We start from the raw sequence: 22758 nt of genomic DNA on the forward strand, positions 1-22758 counted from the left end.
CCCACCCTAATATTGCACTTTACCAAGGGTTTTAGCAAATGGCACACCAGGAGATTATATCCCACACCTGGCCTGGAGGTCCCACACCCTCGGAGCCTCCCTCATTGCCAGCACAGCAGTCTGAGATCTAACTGTAAGGCAGCAACAAGGCTGGGGGAGGGGCACCCGCCATTGCTGAGGCTTAAGTGGGTAAACAAAGCCACCAGGAAGCTCAAATTGGGTGGAGCCCATCGCAGCTCAAGGAGGATGGCCTAACTCTGCAGACTCCTCCTCTGGGGACAGGGCATAGCTAAACAAAAAGCAATAGAAACCTCAGCACAGGTAAATGCCCCTGTCTGATAGCTTTGAAGAGAGCAGTGGATCTTCCAGCATGGAGGTTGAGATCTGAGAACGGACAGACTGCCTGCTCAAGTGGGTCATTGACCCCTGAGTAGCCTAAGTGGGAGATATCCCCAACTAGGTGCAGACGGACACCTCACACGGCAGGGTACACCCCTGAGATGAAGCTTCCAGAGCAAGAATCAGACAGCAACACTTTCTATGCAGCAATATTCTATCTTCTGCAGCCTCCACTGCTGATACCCTAGCAAACAGGGTCTGGAGCGGACCTCAAGCAAACTCCAGCAGACCTACAGCTAAGGGTCCTGACTGTTAGAAGGAAAACTAACAAGCAGAAAGGACACCCACACCAAAACCCCATCAGTATGTCACCATCATCAAAGACCAAAGGCAGATAAAACTGCAAAGATGGAGAAAAAGCAGTGCAGAAAAGCTGGAAATTAAAAAAATCAGAGTGCATCTCCCCCTCCAAAGGAAAGCAGCTCATTGCCAGCAATGGAACAAAGCTGGATAGAGAATGACTTTAACGAATTGAGAGAAGAAGGCCCCAATTGATCAAACTTCTCAGAGCTAAAGGATGAACTACGTAACCAGTGCAAAGAAACTACAAACCTTAAAAAAAGAATGGATGGATGGATAACTAGAATAATCAATGCAGGAAGACCGTAAAAGAACTGATAGAGATGAAAACCATAACACGAGAAATACGTGACAAACGCAAAAACTTCAGTAACCGACTTGATCAACTGGAAGAAAGAGTATCAGCGATTGAAGATCAAATGAATGAAATGAAGCAAGAAGAGAAGTGTGGAGAAAAAAGAGTTAAAAGACATGAACAAAGCCTCCAAGAAGTATGGGATTATGTGAAAAGACCAAATCTATGTCTGATTGATGTGCCTGAAAGTGATGGGGAAAATGGGACCAAGTTGGAAACCACTCTGCAGGATATCATCCAGGAGAATTTCCCCAACCTAGTAAGGCAGGCCAACATCCAAATTCAGGAAATACAGAGAGTGCCACAAAGGTATTCCTAGAGAAGAACAAATCCATGACACATAATTGTCAGATTCACCAAAGTTGAAATGAAGGAAAAAATGTTAAGGGCAGCCAGAGAGAAAGGTCAGGTTACACACAAAGGGAAGCCCATCAGACTAACAGGAGATCACTTGGCAGAAACTCTCCAAGCCAGAAGAGAGTGGGGGCCAATATTCAACATTCTTAAAGAAAAGAATTTTAAACCCGGAATTTCATATCCAACCAAACTAAATTTCATAAGTGAAGGAGAAATAAAATCCTTTACAGACAAGCAAATGCTTAGAGATTTTGTCACCAGCAGGCCTGCCCTACAAGAGATCCTGAAGGAAGCACTAAACAAGGAAAGGAACAACAGGTACCAGCCATTGCAAAAACATGTCAAAATGTAAAGTCCATTGATGCTAAGAAGAAACTGCATCAACTAGCGAGCAAAATAAACAGCTAATATCATAATGACAGGATCAAGTTCACACATAACAATATTAACCTTCGATGTAAATGGACTAAGTGGTCCAATTAAAAGACACAGACTGACAAATTGGATAAAGAGTCAAGACCCATCAGTTTGCTGTATTCGGGAGACCCACCTCACATGCAGAGACATAGGCTCAAAATAAAGGGATGGAAGAAGATCTATCAAGCAAATGGAAAACAAAAAAAGGAGGGGTTGCAATCCTAGTCTCTGATAAAACAGACTTAAAACCATCAAAGATCAAAAGAGACAAAGAAGGCCATTACGTAATGGTAAAGGGATCAATTCAACAGTAAGAGTTAACTATCCTAAATATATATGTGCCCAATACAGGATCACCCAGATTCATATAGCAAGTCTTTAGAGACTTACAAAGTGATTCAGACTCCCATACAATAATAATGGGAGACTTCAACACCCCACTGTCAACATTAGACAGATCAACGAGACAGAAAGTTAACAAGGATATCCAGGAATTGAACTCAACTCTGCACCAAGCGGACCTAATAGACATCTACAGAACTCTCCACTCCAAATCAACAGAATATACATTCCTGCCAGCACCACATCATACTTATTTCAAAATTGACCACATAGTTGGAAGTAAAGCACTCCTCAGCAAATGTAAAAGAACAGAAATTATAACAAATTGCTTCTCAGACCACAGTGCAATTAAACTAGAACTAAGGACTAAGAAAATCAATCAAAACTGCTCAACTACATGGAAACTGAACAACCTCCTCCTGAATGACTACTGGGTACATAACGAAATGAAGGCAGAAATAAAGATGCTCTTTTAAACCAATGAGAGCAAAGATACAACATACTAGAATATCTGGGACACATTTAAAGCAGTGTGTAGAGGGAAATTTATAGCACTAAATGCCCACAAGAGAAAGCAGGAAAGATCTAAAATTGACACGCTAACATCACAATTAAAAGAATTAGAGAAGCAAAAGCAAACACATTCAAAAGCTAGGAGAAGGCAAGAAATAACTAAGATCAGAGCAGAACTGAAGGAGATAGAAACACAAAAAACCCTCCAAAAAGTCAATGAATCCAGGAGCTGGTTTTTTGAAAAGATCAACAAAATTGATAGACTGCTAGCAAGACTAATAAAGAAGAAAAGAGAGAAAAATCAAATAGATACAATAAAAAAATGATAAAGGGGATATCACCACCGACCCCACAGAAATACAAACTACCATCAAAGAATACTATAAACACCTCTATGCAAATAAACTAGAAAACCTAGAAGAAATGAATAATTTCCTGGACACTTACACTCTTCCAAGACTAAACCAGGAAGAAGTTGAATCCCTGAATAGACCAATAGCAGGCTCTGATATTGAGGTAATAATTAATAGCCTACCAAACAAAAAAGTCCAGGACCAGATTGATTCACAGCCGAATTCTACCAGAGGTACAAGGAGGAGTTCGTAACATTCCTTCTGAAACTATTCCAATCAATAGAAAAAGAGAGAATCCTCCCTAATTCATTTTACGAGGCCAATAGCATCCTGATACCAAAGCCTGACAGAGATACAACAAAAAAGGAGAATTTTAGACTGATATCCCTGATGAACATCGATGCAAAAATCCTCAATAAAATACTGGTGAAGCAAATCCAGCAGCACATCAAAAACCTTATCCACCATGATCAAGTGGGCTTCATCCCTGGGATGCAAGTTTGGTTCAACATGCGCAAATCAATAAATGTAATCCAGCATATAAACAGAACCAAAGAAAAAAACCACATGATTATCTCAATAGATGCAGAAAAGGCCTTTGACAAAATTCAACAGCACTTCATGCTAAAAACTCTCAATCAATTTGGTATTAATGGAACATATCTCAAAATAATAAGAACTATTTATGACAAACCTACAGTCAATATCATACTGAATGGGCAAAAACTGGAATCATTCCCTTTGAAAACTGGAACAAGTCAGGGATGCCATCTCTCACTACTCCTATTCAACATAGTGTTGGAAGTTCTGGCTAGGGCAATCAGGCAAGAGAAAGAAATCAAGGGTATTCAGTTAGGAAAAGAAGAAGTCAAAATGTCCCTGTTTCCAGATGACATGATTATATATTTAGAAAACCCCATTGTCTCAGCCCAGAATCTCCTTAAGCTGATAAGCAACTTCAGCAAAGTCTCAGGATACGACATCAAAGTGCAAAAAACACAAGCATTCTTATACACCAGTAACAGACAAATAAATCATGAATGAATTCCCATTCACAATAGCTTCAAAGAGAATAAAATACCTAGGAATCCAACTTACAAGGGATGTAAAGGACCTCTTCAAGGAGAACTACAAACCACTGCTCAGTGAAATAAAAGAGGACACAAACAAATGGAAGAACACACCATGCTCATGGATAGGAAGAATCAATATTATGAAAATGACTCTATTGCCCAAGGTAATTTACAGATTCAATGCCATCCCCATCAAGCTACCAATGAGTTTCTTCACAGAATTGGAAAAAACTGCTTTAAAGTTCATATGGAACCAAAAAAGAGCCCGCATCTCCAAGACAATCCTAAGTCAAAAGAACAAAGCTGGAGGCATCACGCTACCTGACTTCAAACTATACTACAAGGCTACAGTAACCAAAACAGCATGGTACTGGTACCAAAACAGAGATATAGACCAATGGAACAGAACAGAGTCCTCAGAAATAATACCACACATCTACAGCCATCTGATCTTTGACAAACCTGACAAAAACAAGAAATGGGGAAAGGATTCCCTATTTAATAAATGGTGCTGGGATAATTGGCTAGCCATAAGTAGAAAGCTGAAGCTGGATCCTTTCCTTACTTCTTATACGAAAATTAATTCAAGATGGATTAGAGACTTAAATGTTAGATCTAAAACCATAAAAACCCTAGAAGAAAACCTAGGTAATACCATTCAGGACATAGGCATGGGCAAGGACTTCATGTCAAACACCAAAAGCAACAGCAACAAAAGCCAAAATTGACAAATGGGATCTAATTAAACTCAAGAGCTTCTGCACAGCCAAAGAAACTACCATCAGAGTGAACAGGCCATCCACAGAATGGGAGAAAATTTTTACAATCTACTCATCTGACAAAGGGCTAATATCCAGAACCTAAACAGAACTCAATCAAATTTACAAGAAAAAAACAAACAACCCCATCAAAAAGTGAGCAATGGATATGAACAGACACTTCTCAAAAGAATACATTAATACAGCCAACAGACACATGAAAGAATGCTCATCATCACTGGCCATCAGAGAAATGCAAATCAAAACCACAACGAGATACCATCTCACACCAGTTAGAATGGCAATCATTAAAAAATCAGGAAACAACAGGTGCTGGAGAGGATGTAGAGAAATAAGAACACTTTTACACTGTTGGTGGGATTGTAAACTAGTTCAACCATTATGGAAATCAGTGTGATGATTCCTCAAGGATCTAGAACTAGAAATACCATTTGACTCAGTCATCCCATTACTGGGGATATAACCAAAGGATTATAAATCATGCTGCTATAAAGACACATGCACACGTATGTTTATTGCAGCACTATTCACAATAGCAAAGACTTGGAATCAACCCAAATGTCCATCAGTGACAGACTGGAGTAAGAACATGTGGCACATATACACCATGGAATACTATGCAGCCATATAAAAGGATGAGTTCGTGTCCTTTGTAGCAACATGGATGCAGGCTTGAAACCATCATTCTCAGCAAACTATCGCAAGAACAGAAAACCAAACACTGCATGTTCTCACTCATAGGTGGGAATTGAACAATGAGATCACTTGGACACCGGAAGGGGAGCACCACACACCAGGTCCTATTGTGGGGAGAGGTTGGGGGGAGGGATAACATTAGGAGATATACCTAATGTAAATGACGAGTAATGGATGCAGTACACCAACAAGGCATATGTATACATATGTAACTAACCTGCACTTTGTGCACATGCACCCTAGAACTTAAAGTATAATAATAAAAAAAAGGGTTATTGACCCACTTATGCCTAGCTTTCTATTACTGAAATGCTAAGCATGTGGGAGTTATTTATATTCTACTTCTCAAGGTCATCACCAAGGTCTGATTGCAAAAATTCAAAAAATTGCAGCCTCAGGCATAAATGAGTTAAAAACTTTTAAGGAGCAAGCAGAATGAGGAAGATAAATTCCAGATTGTGTGCCTAAAATAACACCTATAAATTAGTGTTTATCCAAATTCTCAACACTTCCTGCTTTATCCTGTCAGCATTTGACTTTGAATTGTATCCCACTTAAAACACAGAATGAATCAAAGCTACACACCGCCAAATCTACCCTCCTTCCTTGAGTTGTGCCCATATACTGTGCCTTACCTCCTGCCGCTTCAGATCAATTGTCCAGGTTTCCATCCACGTCCAGCCTCTCTACTTTTGCACCAGATCTCACCCTTCTCAAGAGTACAGTTTCTACAATTGTCCTCAGATTTGAGAGCTCAACTATTTCGTGCCAGCAATTCTACAAATATGTACTAATTTCATAAACCTTGGAAAAACATTCTTGATTTCCTACTGATATATTCCTATGCCCCCTTTTAAAAGGAAAAGAAGGATTTCTTCTTCAAAGAGAAGCTGCCTGTGGTAGACTTTCCTGTAGTAACTCTAACACCTTCACACGCAAGCTCTCATGAAGTCATTCCTGTGAAGCTTTTGTTTCCACTTCTCCACAAAAGGACTCTTGTAAAGAATTAAAATGGCCTCTGTGTTGCTAAATTCAATGGTCGATTTCTAGCTGTCATTTTACAAGACTCCTGGTTTTTACTCTCACTTTCTTCACAACTACAGGTATTCCTTCTTTGCTGGTTCTTCCCCATCTTTCTTACATTTTTATACTGTGGAATCGCAGGGATGAGTACTCAGTCATTTTTTCTACCTATCCTGCACACCTTGATCTCCTCATCCAGACCACAGTGTTTTACCTACCATCTATGTGCTGACAGAAGCTGAACTTCTATTCTAAACTCTAATTTTTCCCTTAAATCCACACTAATATATGCAGTTCTCCACGTATCACCTGTATATCTAATATGCATTCAGATGCATCATGCCCAAAACCAAAATCTTGATCTCTACTTCCAAACCTGCTTTTCCCACAATTCCTCCATTTGCAGAGCAACACTTTTTTTCCAGTTATTGAAAACTACTTCCAAATTCAAACCATTTCCATATAGAAACTTTGTAACTTCTCCTCCTTCTTTCAATTCAATTATCATAAAGCTTATTCTCAATAGTCTAACCAGTATCATCATTTTCTGAGTTATGTCAATGCTTGTCACTCCTCTGCTCAAAAATTTCCCATGGTTTCCCATGTGGCTCATAGTGAAACTCATAAAGGCTCATGCAGCGTACTAAGTGTTTTCTTTGATCTCATTGTCTGCTAAGTACTCCTAATTCATTCCATTTCAGACAAAACAGCCCTTGCTTTTCTTCAGACTCTCCTGGAACATCCCTACCTCTGGGCCTTTAAAATTATAATTCTTGTGTCTGGAATATTTCCCCACAAACATGGAAATGGCTCACTCCTTCGTCCCTTTCAAGTTCCATATACAAGGCAACATGAATTTTCCTTTCCCACGGCCGCTTGAGTAGTCTTTGCCGTCTCCTCCACTTTATTTCTTGATTGTAACTGTCATATTCTGGCATATTATCCTTAATTTATTTATGCCCTTAGTCACATTTTGTCTCCTGTCACTGGAATGTAATTCCCATCAGGACTGTTTTGTTCCTTTGTTTATTTTTGTCTGTTTTATTCACTGCTATATTTTAACAACAAAAAAGAATAGATGCATAGGAAGGACTTGGTATTTTATTGAATGGATGACTCTTTGCAGTTTTGAAGATAGCTTACATTCAGTGATATCTGAGGGATCATGACAATCATAAGACTTTTTTTTTTACAAGGGAAACTTTTAAGTCTGTAACTTGGCGGAAGCTGTCGGTGGATGGATAGATAGATGCTCATCTTCAGTGGATGTTTGATAGGTGGTAAGAACGCAGGTCTAGTACTCACAGAAGAAATTAGTAAATGAGCAGTGTGAGTTTACATAAGAGGAATTGTTGACACCCTAGGAGTGGAAATGGTTGCCAAGGCTGATCATTGAGGCAGAGGAAAGATGTGTGGGTATTGGAATGAAAAGCCAAACTTGGATCCAACTTGGTCTCCTGCTTTCTCTTCTAATCACCAGCTATTATTTCCTGTCTATCACTCCTTCAAAACAGGTATAAAAAGGTTAAACTGTCAATCTATATCAAATTATTGACAAATAATTGACAAAGTGGTAATAATTGAAAATTTTCATTTTTCTAAAGATGCCTGGATACTTAGATATTTAAGGGTTGTTTATTTTGGGTAACCAAAATATAACCTCTATTTTAATAAAGAGGTGGTAGAATTACCTTGGAGAAAAAGCTATTTGCCATACTATTTTTACTCATTTGTAACACTCAACAATATTCTCCTCCTTACCAAGAGTGAATTGCTTATTTTTGTTGTTGTTGTTTTATTTTTTTAACAACACGCAACAACATTTTACATTTTCCCAAAATTTCCAAACCTTTATCATGTGGATTTAATTTGGGATAATAGAGAAAGTATTCAAAATTTGTTTGGGAAATAACCTGGCTACACCAAGCATGATGGGGTGAATGGCGGATTTCCAGGATGAGCTAAAGCAAAGAGAACTTGCTTATTTACAAATAACATATGACTAGTGCCAATGAAGTGGATTATTATATAAATAAAGCTTCTAAGATCGTTATGATGGAGTTACTAAAAACTTTTTTGGTGGAAACATCTAAGGGAATTAGAATAAATGAATAACCTCTTCTATTCTCTAGAACAAGTTGCTGTTTCACAAAGGGAACTATCAAATATTGAAGTTTTGAAGGGAGCTACTAAGAAAGCATAGCTATTTCTTCTATGTTATAGAGACCCTTGAATATATGTTATGGTTCATTGTACTCCTATTGCCTGACCTGAGAAAATGCTCCTCAGATGAATTATTTTATTTAAATAGCTGCCTGGTACATGACAGATGTTACAATGTGTCATAATGTATTGAATATTTTGTAATATGTTCCACTGCCACATATAAGTTGTAAACACAGTCAGTCATGTACATATCAATTATAATTCTATATTCTTTATTACATATATGTAGTGAAACATATAATAAAATAGCAATGAGTTTATCAGAAATTTCATATGCTTTATTACCCTCTAGTTATCCTCCTTGTGATGAGTTAATCGTATTGATTTCATTAGGAACATAAATGTATTAATCTTTCGATCACCTTGGAATTAAAACATGTTTATGTGATTATTGATGGTCTTTAATAAAAATACTAGCAACATCATCTTACTAAATGGTATTCGGAGCATTGCTTTATGATTTTATAGCTATTTTGACATAATTATGTTTTGAAATAACTTTTTTCTGTTTTCACATATATAGTTTGGTTGCCACTGGTAAATGGGTTACAAATTTCCTTTGGTATTTTCATGGGAAACCTATTTCTAAAAATCCAAAATGAATTAGTGAGCTCTAGTTTATTTATTTTTTTTTAGTAAATATGCCCCATACACCATTAAACAGCCAGCCACAATTAAAATTAATACATGAATTATTTTTTGAGAGTGAATCATTTGGATCCTCTGGTTACAAGAGTTTATATCCCCTTACTTCTAGAATTTTTTTATTCAGTTTCTTATGGCAAATATTAACTCATTCTACACAATAATCAAGAACAGTTTTAAATTGCTCTAACTCATATTTATCATCTGATGTGTGTATAAAGAGATAAAAATACTTTTAAAAGTACTTCCAAGTTTATCTTTAATTATACATTATCAGGAGTAAAATTTTGGCAAAATATATTCATCAGTGCTAAAACAACGTTCATAGATGATAAGAGTGATTAGTCCTCCCTACCTCTTATCCACCACCATGTATTGAAATAAATTTTCAATACTTATGATGTTTACATGTTGACCAAAAATGTCTACATTTGAAATTAGTTTCCATATTATAGATATCACAGATTCTAGATAAGTGTATTGAAATTTTTTAAAAAATCTAGCTATTATAAATTTTTAAAGACATTAATTTTTTTGTTATCTGACTTGTTTCTCTTTCCCTTTCAGGAGTTGGAATTTTCTAATTTATTTGCTGTTCTTCACTGCATTCATTCCTTCTTTGCTGCCAAGGTAGCTTGTTTGGACCCTCTATTTTTAGGCAATCAAGCTACTGTTTCTGCTGCTGCCAGCTCTGCTACCACGAGCAAAGCAAAGTATACAACTTGACATACTGAGCTCTGCATTGACACGCACCATGACTATATAAGCAGAACACATTTACTCATCATTTAGACCCTAGAGAAACCATAACATCACCAAGTCGGCAGTGGAGGCAAATCGAAATTTTGGCAGAAAAAAGGTCATGTGGAACCTCAAAAACACTTCCATTCTGGATGACATCTGTGAAACATACTATATGAACAAAACAGTTCATTTGCTTTGTACCAGTAAGTATATTGCTTTCACCAAAAGTGGAGACAAAAATGAATTATTTGAAGAAATATGTAATATAAAAATAGTAAGCTACTTATAAATAAAAATACTTATTAAAAGATTACTTCTGTATTTTAGATTATTTTGTATGACTAGTACATGTTGGGCAGAGTCATAAACAAAGCCCTATCATTGTATTATGAGGGACATAAAAGAGTTTAAAAACCATAATCATCAAGGAGCATGCAAAAAAATCACATCAAAGAAGGATGCACTTTAATTTGCTGATGTAAATTTGCCCTCGTGTTCTCATCCCATGATTTGACACTGGCAGTCCAATTGTTTTTATCTTATTGTAAATATTCCACAGAACTTCGAAAGGATAATTACTTTGACCCATGATAGATACAATGTGGAATGGACTATTCTCCCTTCGATCACTGTTATTGAAATGTCTTATTAGCTGCCAACAATCAAGTATGCCAATAATGTATTAATTTAATTATGAGTGATGGAAAATTTCATGAACCTCTCTTTTCTTCTTTGGTTTTAAATAGATTTATATTTTACCTAATAAGATTTATTATCAAATTAAAGTTTCATAAATTTTCAGTGAACCAAAAAACTTTAGTAGAGAAAATAATATAAACAAATATGGTGTGAGAAGCAATTCTTTGTAATCTGAAGTCTACTAGCTAATCATGAACTAAAATGTCCCTCGAAAGCAGTCCCAAATCTATTATATATGCTAATTAAATGACATTTTTCCATTTCAGTACTATTTTATTAGAAACAAAGGTGATAGTTAAAGATAAAAGTTAAAAATCTTTATCTTCCCTTTTCATGGAAAGTGATTAAGTAATGTCAACTATGCAGGTTATTTTAGATATTTTGTCCTAAGAATGTAAATGTGAAAGGCTGGGAAATTTGAAAGCCTTAGAGGTGTGCAATTTACTGAGATTCCAGGTATTATACAATTAGTTGTATAATATGGAAAACATTCTCTGTCCTTTAGTACAGCTTTTTTGAGATATTTTTAAAAGTCAACTGTGTATGTAAGAAATAACAAAACAAAACTTTTTTTATTGGTACACATGCTCCCAGGTAAACCAAGTATTACATGTGTCCTTGTGGATATAACCAAGTATCTAATAAATTGATTCAATTTTCTTTTTTTTCAAGTATGTTTTTAAAAATCACTCAAGAAGCAAACAAAATGATTTCTATAAAGGACAGATTTATTAATTTTAAAAATTAATATCTAGTTGTTTTTATACTCATTATGATTTATTAATTTATTTTGCATCAGATTAATTTGTAAATACCTCGAATTGAAAAGGAAAAGTGAGGGTTTATAATTGTCCCTGAGAAAATGTTAAACGGAGTCTAACATACCTTGCCCAAAGAACTGTGACAAATTACAATAAACAGTTTCAATGTAATGTATTTTGACCGTAAAACTAAGTACACATTTGTAATTAGTATAGAACTTTAGAATGATTGCATACTATATTGATCAAACACAACAGTCATTGTAAAATTGGAGCCCACCAAAAGCAGGCTTCAGTAGTAGGCCACTTCTGAACTTATGGAGAAAAAGCAGTGGGATACATCCAACTTAGAATTTTCAGCTGTGGCAGGTGGTTCATTTTAGAACTTCTGCTTCCAACCAGAGCTGAATCTCAGTGTTCCCCATATTGGGGTTACATGAATGTGTCCACAATCTGGTCTGAGGCAATATGACATGGGCTAATTATCCATAAGCAAAAGAAAAAAGTTTCAATAGTTTACCTACCTGTAATAGAATGATTTAAAAAATGTGAAATTTTGTAAACATTCAATTTCAAAATTTAAAAAATCTATTATTAGCTATATTTTTTTGATATTACAAAAATTTAGCCTATGCTCATGTATGTTATGAAGGAAAAGGTACACAATTAGATATGTATAAATATATATCTCCTCGGAGAATACACACACACCTACATATGCATATATATATGCATATATGTGTGTATATATATAAATATAGTCAAATGCTGACCATTAATTATATTAAAAGAATATGTTTTGTGTACATACATTTAATATACATTAAATTAAGTTGTAAAATGCAGTTTGATTAAAAACTTATGACAATACCATTATGATTATTTTTGATACTATTGATAAAAAAACATAAGCCGTGATTTTTATTTAACATGATTAGTACAACAGTCAAAAAGTAACAAAATACTATTCTCATTTTCATCAGTTTAACAATTAGTGTTTAATGTTTTCTTTACAATGTGATGATTAGTCGTTGGCATTTGTTATATCTTGGACTACTTGAATGAGAAAGCTTAGAAATGAACAAAAACATATATAAATTTATCTCTCTCATATAATTTGGGTTTACATGTATGAGATTTATTCACAAAATCCTAGTTTGTACATTGAGCACATTTTAACAGCAAAACGCTAATGTGTTAACCCCTCCAGTGCCTTGGTGTGTGTGAGCATGTATGTGTGATTGGGTGTGTGTCTATGTGTGTATGTGTGAGTGTGTGTGTGTGTGTTATCATTAAATGGTTCATTACGGTGTACATAACACAAGCTTAATGGGGAATACTGTTATTTAGGTCAGAGAATGAAGTTCAAAGTCATTTGAAAACTGCTAACTACTATAACAATGTCTTTTCCCTGACAAAGAATAACAATTCATCTAAGCTGAAACATATTACAGAAAAGGCATTTATAATTTGTTATATTGCAACAAGTATTTATTTAAAAAATAATTTAATAGGTAGTGTATATGTAATGTATACCCCAACACACTTATCCAACTTTTTTAAAATGGGAGGATAATCAGGTAATTATTTCTTGCCCATATTTCAGACATGTACTAACTTATAATTTTGAAATCTTCTCTCATAAAGCTGTCCTTCAGCAAGAAAAAGAAAGCAATTACTTGAAAATAAATGTCAAGTCCGTATTAGCCATGCAAGGAGAGAAATGTTCCTTTGGGTTCATTAGTTTATAGATCAACATTTCCCTCATTTACAGTGCTGAAGCTTGATCATGAACTTTGTCTATGTTGAATGCTGGATTTAAGAAAAGCTTGATTTATTACTGAGAAAAATTAATTATCCTAACAATAATTTAGAATTACTGTTAGAAATCAGCAGTGTGGAGAAGCTTTAAAAGTACAAGGATGATCTTGTGCTTAACTTTTTAAGGTAAGTGTAGACGTTTGGATATTAATAAGACACATTTTGCTACTATTAATACTGCTGTGCTTATAATTTCTCCTTAAGAAATTGCTTTATTCATACCTCTAAAATTGTTCTTTATTGTTTATTCTTACTACTGAATACTTTAAAATCATAATGCCACTTATTTGCACATTTGAATTTGCTTTTGCAAATAAAATATTATAAATGTTATATATTTTATATATATTAAAATGTAATGAAAATACCAGAAATATAAAATGTAAATATATTTATTTCATTTTTAATTGTTTTGGTGGATGTTTGTAAAATGTAAATTAATATCTGTGACAAAAATTTGTCACTTCGTTCTTTCAGTTAATTAATGTACTACTAATAAAACCATACTTTTTTAAATGAAGCATACTGAAAAATAAAAACAAATACTTTTTACAGATTTGGGTTTTCATTTCTTTGGGTTTGATTTATAAGTTTTACATATGTTTAAAACATGATCCTGAGAGATTTAACTTCAATTAAAAGGTTTAAGATATGAACTGTGTATATGTAAGTGCAGACGATGTGGTACATAATCTGTTCTAGTTGACAAATATTTACGAAGAATAGACATCTAACTCCTAAATGCTCCTAAAGTTTGAAGAAAGATGGTATTTGTCAAATTACTTACCCAACTGAGTTACAACTTCTGAAAAATATGACATTTGATATCACTGTAATTTGTTTATCAATTCTAGTGCCTTTTCTGTAGATTAAGATTTTCTATGTTGACATCCATGCCATCTACAAGAGAGTCTGTTTTATTTATTCCTTTTTATTAAATACGTTTTAATTTTGGCTTCCTACCGTATTACACAGGTTGAAACCTCCAATTTAACACTAAATTGTTGTTTAACACTAATTGTTGAAAGTAGACATCCTTGCCTTGTAAATGATTTTAGGGGAAAAGCATTCAATCTATCACCATTAAACACTTTGTTGGCATGGGTTTTCAGTAAATGTCTTTATCAGACTAAGCAAGTTTCTATTTCTTCCTAGTTTGCCAAGAACTTAAAAGTTCATAATAAATTATGAATAAATACTAAATACTGTCATAGGCTTTTCCAGCATCATTGAAAGGGTTACATGATTTTCATACTGAGTAACACTGATTCATTTTCAAATGTTGAACTATCATTGCATTGCTGGTATCAATTCACTTGGTCATAACATATTATCCTCTTTATAAATTGTTGGATTTAATATGAATTATTCTCTGTCTCTCTTTTTTGTGATAACTTCTATAACCATCCTGGCCCTGAGTCTACTGGAGCCCACCAATCTTCTTTGGTAGCTCCAACCAGCTTTAGAGTTTTCTAGGTATGAGTCAGATACTACTATTCTTTAAGTCTTACACACTCTAGGGACCACAGATCAAGCATTTTTGTTGATGTTCTGCAGATATTTCCCACCCCTGTTTGTAGGTGCAAGAAGCACCCAATTGCCATGATAGACAGGGAAACAGAAATGTCATAAAAGTCTTACAACTCAAAAGTTTCCACTAGATTAGGAATTTAACACAGGCAAGTATGGAGAGAAGGAAGGAAACATACACCTGAAATATCAACTCCATTTAAGAAAAATCCCACAATAATATACGTATATTTAACCTGGTGAGGCTGGTCTCTAACTTTTGGGTTCACGCAATTCAACCGCCTCAGCCTTTCAAAGTGCTGGGATTACAGGAGTGAGCCACTGCACCCAGCCCACAATATATATATTTTTTGCATTGAAGGAAATGTATGAGTCCACTTTTGTGTGGATAGAGTTATTAAATCATTTGGATAAATATCAATGAATTCAATCATCAGATCATTGGGTAGGAATATATTTAGTTTTGTGAGAAACTGCCAAATTGCCTACCAAAGTGACTGTGCCATTTTGTATTCTCACAAGCAAAAACTGAAAGTTTCTATTGTTCTTTGCCCTTGCCATAAATTTGTTGTCAGAGTTCTTAATTTTAGCCACTCTAATAGGTGTAGAGTGACTTCTCGTTGTTTTAATTTACAATTCCCTAACTCTCTTGTTTTTAAGAATTTCTGATATCTACTTATGCTAAAGAGAAGGCAAAGATGGAAAAATGTAATGGGATGAGACTTTGCAAATAATTGTAGGAGGGCAATAGAGATAGCTGGCAACTCTTCATAATGACATTGGACAGAAATTTACAGTACAGCAAACACTTAGCTTAAAGATATGTAAGGACACAAAAGAATGTAACTGTGCCTGGGATTGTTGTGATAAAGGCCAAAACTGAAAGAGAACATTAGGTATACCTGTGAAAATAATTTATGCTATGATAAGGAATTTCCGGCTTAGTTTATTGACAATTGGAAGATTTTAGAATATTTTAACCCAGAAAATTACATCAATAGCTTTTTAAAAAATTATATTTATTGGCAATATGGAGAATAAAATTAGAAGCAAGAAAGGAGAGATTGCAAGTTTGAGAATAGCCAGAAATAAGTAAATTCTTTCTGGTTGATCAAATTCTCAGGGTGATTAAAATCTCTGATAAACCCGATAAATAGAAATAATAAAAAGGTGTAATAGTGTGTAGTTCAAGTATAAATAGATTTCAAATGAGAATAGGGAAAACTGTAAATATTTTCTTAAATGTGCTTATCTTTGTGAAAAAATCTAAATTAACAAACTTGGAATCTAAATTATCAGCAGGTTTTTATAATACTGTATGTGTGATCATAATTTGTATGCTTAGTATTCATGTTGAATATGATAGAATAAGCTCTGCACAGGAGTATCTTGTAAATTTCCAAAAGGTTAATAAGAAACAACAGGGACAACCCCGAAAGAAATGAAACACTTCTTGAATGAGAGACAGCTGTTGTGTTAGGCTAATTGTATATAAAATAATAAGAAACTATATAGGAAACATAGCAAAACTATTCTCACTAAAGAAAACGATTCCACCAAGAACATGTAGACTAATTAACAGTGTTTAAGAACAAAATTGGTATTGATGGAACTTAACTTGATCCAGACTTTATAAAGATGCATCCATAAGTTAATTATAACATGCCGCATGATAGGGCTCTTTCTTTAAAGTGCATCTTGTTTGCAAGATGTGACTCACTAACAAATAGATTGCATGGAAAGATGACTGTTATCATAGCAGAAAATTATCTCCAATGGTTCATATCATGGTAGAGAAGGATGAAAATGTTGCTGAAAAATGAAAATTCTTTTCCACTATTTGTACCATACTTCTTATGTTTTCAGATTTGCATTGCATTGATTATTTACATTAGCATAATCAAATTAATCTTTTGAGATTTTAAGATCCATCCAAGTAATTAACATCCTGGAAATACTAAGACAGATATAATAGATGTCTTAATAAACAAGAATAAATACTCATTTCTATTGTTAAATAAAAATTTTATATATAAGTAGTTATTAAAAGTATTACAAATTAATTAATATTGGGGGAATCCTGTCTTTCCTTCTGTACTTTATAGTTGATTTCTCAGGTGGCTTGTAATGGGTCAATCTCTCATACTGAACTACATTTTCCAGAAATTCCTTTCTTGTAGACTTTCATTGATGGTAGGCACAGGAGATATTTTGCACAATATTTGAAAAGCAATTATCAAGCAACATGCTGCCTTTATGCTTGGTAGGTTCTGCTGCAACTCACTCAGGTTGTGACTGAGTCCAGGCACTGCTGCAACTCATTCAGGTTGTTGCTCAGTTACTGGTTCACCTCACTGGTACAGAGCAGCAGCAAGGCTGCAACCAGGCCCGTTCTCCGGTGAGCCTTCCTTCAGTTTCTATCACACATCAGCAGGTGCATGTTTAAGTCCTCTCTCCTGAAAAATAATCGCATCTTTAAACAAGAAAGTGAGAGATTATGTAGTTTTCAGTCCATCTGAGTGCCCTGCAGCTCATTAGTTCATGATTATGTGTTCTAGTTTTCTTTACTCCCGCTCTTCCCCACTTGACATCCAACGTCCCTTCCCCATTGCCTGCACAAGTGCAAAGACAATAGACTTACAGAGACTGTTGAACCAGCTCTCAAAGTTGTGGAAGGTCAAGTCCCTGAAATAAATTTATATATTTACAAACATATAAATATACCAGATAAGGTCAATATCTCTATCTCCTGGTTGTGCTGCATTGTATTTGAATCTGTTATGATACTGTTGCAAAATGTTTATGAAAATATGAATTATCAAAGAGAATTAATAAATATTTTCAAATTCAGATGGTAAATTCAATTTAAAAGAAGTCCAACCCATTTACTTTTCACACCTGTGGAAGTCATTCAATTAATGTTATTGATTATGGAATTTTCAGAGTACTCAATTTTTGATAATTGAAAAGAAATATCTGTTGGTGCAAGAGGTATTAGAATCTCAGTCAGAGGAAAATCAGTTAGAGTTTAGAGTCAATCATAAACAATGGTGTGAAGAGATTTAGATCATTCCATTCTTATTTGTCAAAAAAGAAAATGGAAGCAAAAAATCATAGTTGTCATATAAACTCACACAATTGGTAGACATAATCTTGAAAATGACAACAAAATTACAGAGCTAAACAAGAGGTGCAATGGAGTGCCTGAGAGCAAGTTTGCACATAGGATATGGAGTAAGATCCAGAGACCTCAAAACTCATGTTACTTCACCATCACCACCACCAACAACAAATGATGTATGGTGGCTTAAGTGCATGAAAAAAATTTGAGGCATTTTAGTTACTTTAACCATGATACTGTCCACTCTATACTGTCTACCTTTTTAAAAACTAATTTATTCAATAGTTAAAATGACTATTTTTATAAAACCAGCTTTCAATTTTGAATTTTTAGGGCAAACTTTGTGAATGAAACATTCAAAATAGCTAGATCATCTATAATCCTTTCAAATCAAATATTGAGAAAGAAATGAATTTAATTACACATAATTACTTATAAATATTTAGGCAAAACATTTGAATATATTCTCCTTCTAGATTGTCCAAAACCAAATCAAATTTTAGAATGCTATCAAATTACACAAAGAAAATAAGTGTTAGGATATACATTGGAGGCCGGGCGCGGTGGCTCAAGCCTGTAATCCCAGCACTTTGGGAGGCCGAGACGGGCGGATCACGAGGTCAGGAGATCGAGACCATCCTGGCTAACATGGTGAAACCCCGTCTCTACTAAAAATACAAAAAAATAAGCCGGGCGAGGTGGCGGGCGCCTGTAGTCCCAGCTGCTCGGGAGGCTGAGGCAGGAGAATTGCGTGAACCCGGGAGGCGGAGCTTGCAGTGAGCAGAGAGCGGGCCACTGCACTCCAGCCTGGGTGACAGAGCGAGACTCCGTCTCAAAAAAAAAAAAAAAAAAAAAAAAAGGATATACATTGGAATCTGTCTTCTAACCCACAGATTATTATTAAATCATTGTATTATAGTTACGTATCTAATTTTCACTCATTTTCTTTTTCTTCTGATTTATAAAACTAATTGTTCTATTAATATTTATTACTCTTGCAAAGTATTGATTTTTAAGTATAGGGCTTCAAAAATATGTAAGTAGAGTATTGAGAATTAAACAAAACTTTTTTTTAAATTCCTAAATACTTGATACATAAGGATTTGCAAAAAATAATACAAAGGATAACCATGTACATTTATACCTGTTTATCCAAATAATAATACCTTGCATAAGTATAATGTACTATCAAGACCCGGCAATTGATATTATTATAGTATAAGTAACTAAACCACAAACCTTATTCAGATTTCATCTGTTTGTACATGCACTCATATTTAGGATGTAGAGGTTTTCTATGAAATGTTGTGACATGTAGAGACTTCATGTGACCACCACCACCAGCAGGATGCAGAAAAGTTTTGTCACCAGAGAGTAACTCCCTTGTACCACACCTTTATAGTTTCTTACTCCCCTAATTGTAGCCCTGGGCAACCACTGACTTATCCCCTGACACTATTTTTTTTTTTAATTAGAGAATATTGTATGTGTGGAGCCATACAACATGTTATATTTTTAAATGACTTTTCACTCAATAGAATACCCTTGAGATATGTTCAAGCTCTTGCAGTCATCAATTCTTTGTCACTTTTTACTGCAAATTCATTTCCTATTATACGGTTACCATGATACCAGAAAAAGTTGTCCTGATTCACACACCAAGAGAGGGTTCTTGGATCTTATGCAAGAAAAAATTCAAGGTGAGTCACAGAGTGCAGTGAAAGAAAGAAAGTTTATTGAAAGCTACTCCATTACAGAGTAGGACATTCTCAGAAAGCCTGAGAGGGAACCCACCATCTTTGGTTTCAGTTTTTCTTATATAGGGGTCTAGTTTATGTAAAAACTATCCTTGACATTTTAGTTTGTGAGTTCATAAAAGCAGAACTATAATTATATTGAAATCATTTATCGTTATAAATATTGGGACACCTGGAATTTCCACTATTGTAGGAGTGTGTCCTTGTAGATGTCTTTAGGCTATTTCCTCAACTACAAATATCTTAGAACCATGGATTGTGTTTGGCAAGGAATGGTCTTTGCCAGTTTTAACATGGGGTTGATTTTAAAATGTTGTCAGCCTGGCTTTCCTAGGTTCTTGCTTTCCTAATAAAATACCACAGTTTGTTCATCACCCGTCAAACACATTTGAGTCCTTTCCAGTTTCTGCATATTAAAAATAAAGATGAAATAAACATTTATGTGCCCATGTTTGGTGAACATGAGTTGTCATTTATCTGGGATGAATGACTAGCAGTCAAACAGCCCCAAAGAATCCCTGAGACAACAGCTGCTAGGTTTTCTTGTCACACTTCAGTAGATATATATGGTAAGGAGATAAGGAGCCTTAATGTATTTTTACAGTTCATTTTTCATGGCATAGCAGGCAGTGTAAGCTTCATATTATCCTTTGTCCCCCAAGATCCATGAAGGCAAAGAAAGCTTGGACCCAGGTAGGTACAGGTCATTCAGGAGGTCTGTGTCTTGTCAAGGAGCTTAAAAATCCCCCATCTGTATAAAAGAATTCCTCTCAAGCCTACCTATTTGTCTTCTCTGGAGAGATAGACATCTTTATTACTGTGGTGTGTAAGCAGATCTTCACTAGGAAGGGGAGGAAATGGTCATTACTATTATATAATATCTCTGGGAAGGGAGTTCTTTATCTTCACTACCTTGGTGATAAGATAAATCTATCTATAGCTTCAAAGGATGCTTACTCTGTGAAAATGCCTGCATGTGGGTGTGTAAAAAATATTCAAAAAGATAACTCATGCTACAAGATATGTAGAAATATTATCGAGATGTAGTTCTCAACAACCAATAGACAAATGTCCAAATGCTCTGTTATCTAATGTGTTTAACTTCATAATAAACTCTTAAGTATTGTCCAGAGAGCTGTGATATTTTACATCCCCACTAGCAATGCCTGAGGTATGCAGTTGCTCTTCACCCTACTCAGCTCTCAGTATTATTGGTATTTGTTTCAATCATTCTATTAGGTAGGTAGTGTATTTTTTCATGATGACATTAATTTGCATGTTCTGAATGGAAAATGATGTTGAAAAAATTTACAAGTGCTTATTGGCTATGAATATATCTTCTTTGCAAAAGTGGCTCTTCAATTCCTTCAGCCATTTTCTAATTGAGTTTTTAATATATGTTGAATTTTGAGACTTACATATTCTTGATTTTATCAGATGTGTGATTTCTATGCATTTTCTTCCAGTATAAGGCCTGACTTCTTATTCTCTTAACAGCGTCTCACACTTACCTTATATTTTTAAATTTGAAGTCCAATTCACAGATTTTTAAATGAATTTTACTTTTGGTGCTTTATTTATATTTATGTTCTTCTGTATATATGTATCTATGTATTTTAAAGTTTTTTATTTTGAAATATAAATTCATAGGAAATTACAAAGATAGTACAATATGGTTGTCTTAATTTCTTCTTTTCTCCCTTATTAGAGTGACTATAACTTCCAAGATAATGTTAAGTAGCATTGATGAGAACATACATCATTTTATGCTGTATCATGGGTAAAACCATTCAGTTTTTAATCACTAACTATAATCTTAGCTGTAGGTTTATTGCAGATGAGTAAGTTCAGAAACTTCACCTCCATTTCTCTTTTACTAAGAGTCTACATTATATGTGACTATTGAACTTTTCAAATGCTTTTTCTGAATAAGCTTGAGGCAGCCAGGTGGGAAGGGCTCCCTGGCAAAACTCCAACTGGCCTGTGCACTGGGAGGAATGTACACCAGGGTGGAAACATAGAAGTTCATGTCATGTGCAGCAAGGAGGAGTTTGGTTCCTCTTCTTCCTGGGTGGAACCTATAATTCAAACTACAAGGTGGGAAGCACACGAGCATGGACTCTAGCTTTGTGAATGGTCCCTATTTCACCTTTTTTCCCTTTTCAGCCAATAAAATCCTGCCTTATTCACCTTTCAAATCATTTGCAAGCCTAAATTTTTATGACTGTGTGACAAGGACCTTGTCTTTACCTGAACTAAGGAAAAGTCCTGCAACATTTTGGCACCCAACATGGGGCCTCAAGAAGCAGTGAGTGAGATGCAAAACAAGAAATCTTTTTCCTCTCCATTCAAAGACATTTCATCCTCAGACTTCTGAGGGTAGTGATAACTGTGCCCCCACCCCCATCACTCATGGGCCTTGGGGACCTTTTCATGGCTTTTTCCTTCCTTTATCAGGCCAGATGTGTGAGCAGCAGCTCCTTGCTGCCCCTCCCCTTCCTTCCCAGGCTGGGAGGCATGGCCCATGTTCCTGCACGGCTGGGTGGCTGGTTCTCAGGCGTGTGACCCCATCCTTCCCCTTCTACAGCCAAGGAGTTTGGCTCCATTGGACAGTAATCAGGCTTTTCTCCTGGTAGAGGAACCAGTTGTGTGAGAATAAAATAAAAGCCTCTTCCCCACATATTTTTAAACTGTTTCCTTTCTTCTTTTTCTCCACCCCATCAGCAGTTAACTTTTAAACAAGGTTTTTACTTTTGGAAGATGTTTTACTAGGTCAGAAGTGATAAGAACCAATGTTCATATTCTCTGTAAAGTTTAACTTGTGAGAAAGGATTTGTGAGGCTGATC

The 22758-nt window shown here is 35.1% G+C and overlaps 1 protein-coding gene across 4 annotated transcripts in view; it reads left to right on the top strand.

Moving 5' to 3' along the window:
* SNTG1 (syntrophin gamma 1) overlaps positions 1-14056 on the top strand; it is a 906932-nt gene extending 892876 nt beyond the window's left edge. For 3 of the 4 annotated variants that reach the window (XM_073018076.1, XM_073018075.1, XM_073018077.1), the window contains one exon: positions 10046-13772. In XM_073018076.1, coding sequence (XP_072874177.1) covers positions 10046-10204 — 159 coding nt within the window. In that variant the 3' untranslated portion in view covers positions 10205-13772. Of the gene's footprint in view, positions 1-10045 lie in introns of all 4 variants that reach the window. The other variant, XM_008000591.3, reaches the window with a different exon arrangement.
* The last annotated feature ends 8702 nt before the right edge of the window (positions 14057-22758 follow it).

This window comes from Chlorocebus sabaeus, chromosome 8, assembly GCF_047675955.1.
Source record: "Chlorocebus sabaeus isolate Y175 chromosome 8, mChlSab1.0.hap1, whole genome shotgun sequence".
Lineage (NCBI taxonomy): Eukaryota > Metazoa > Chordata > Mammalia > Primates > Cercopithecidae > Chlorocebus > Chlorocebus sabaeus.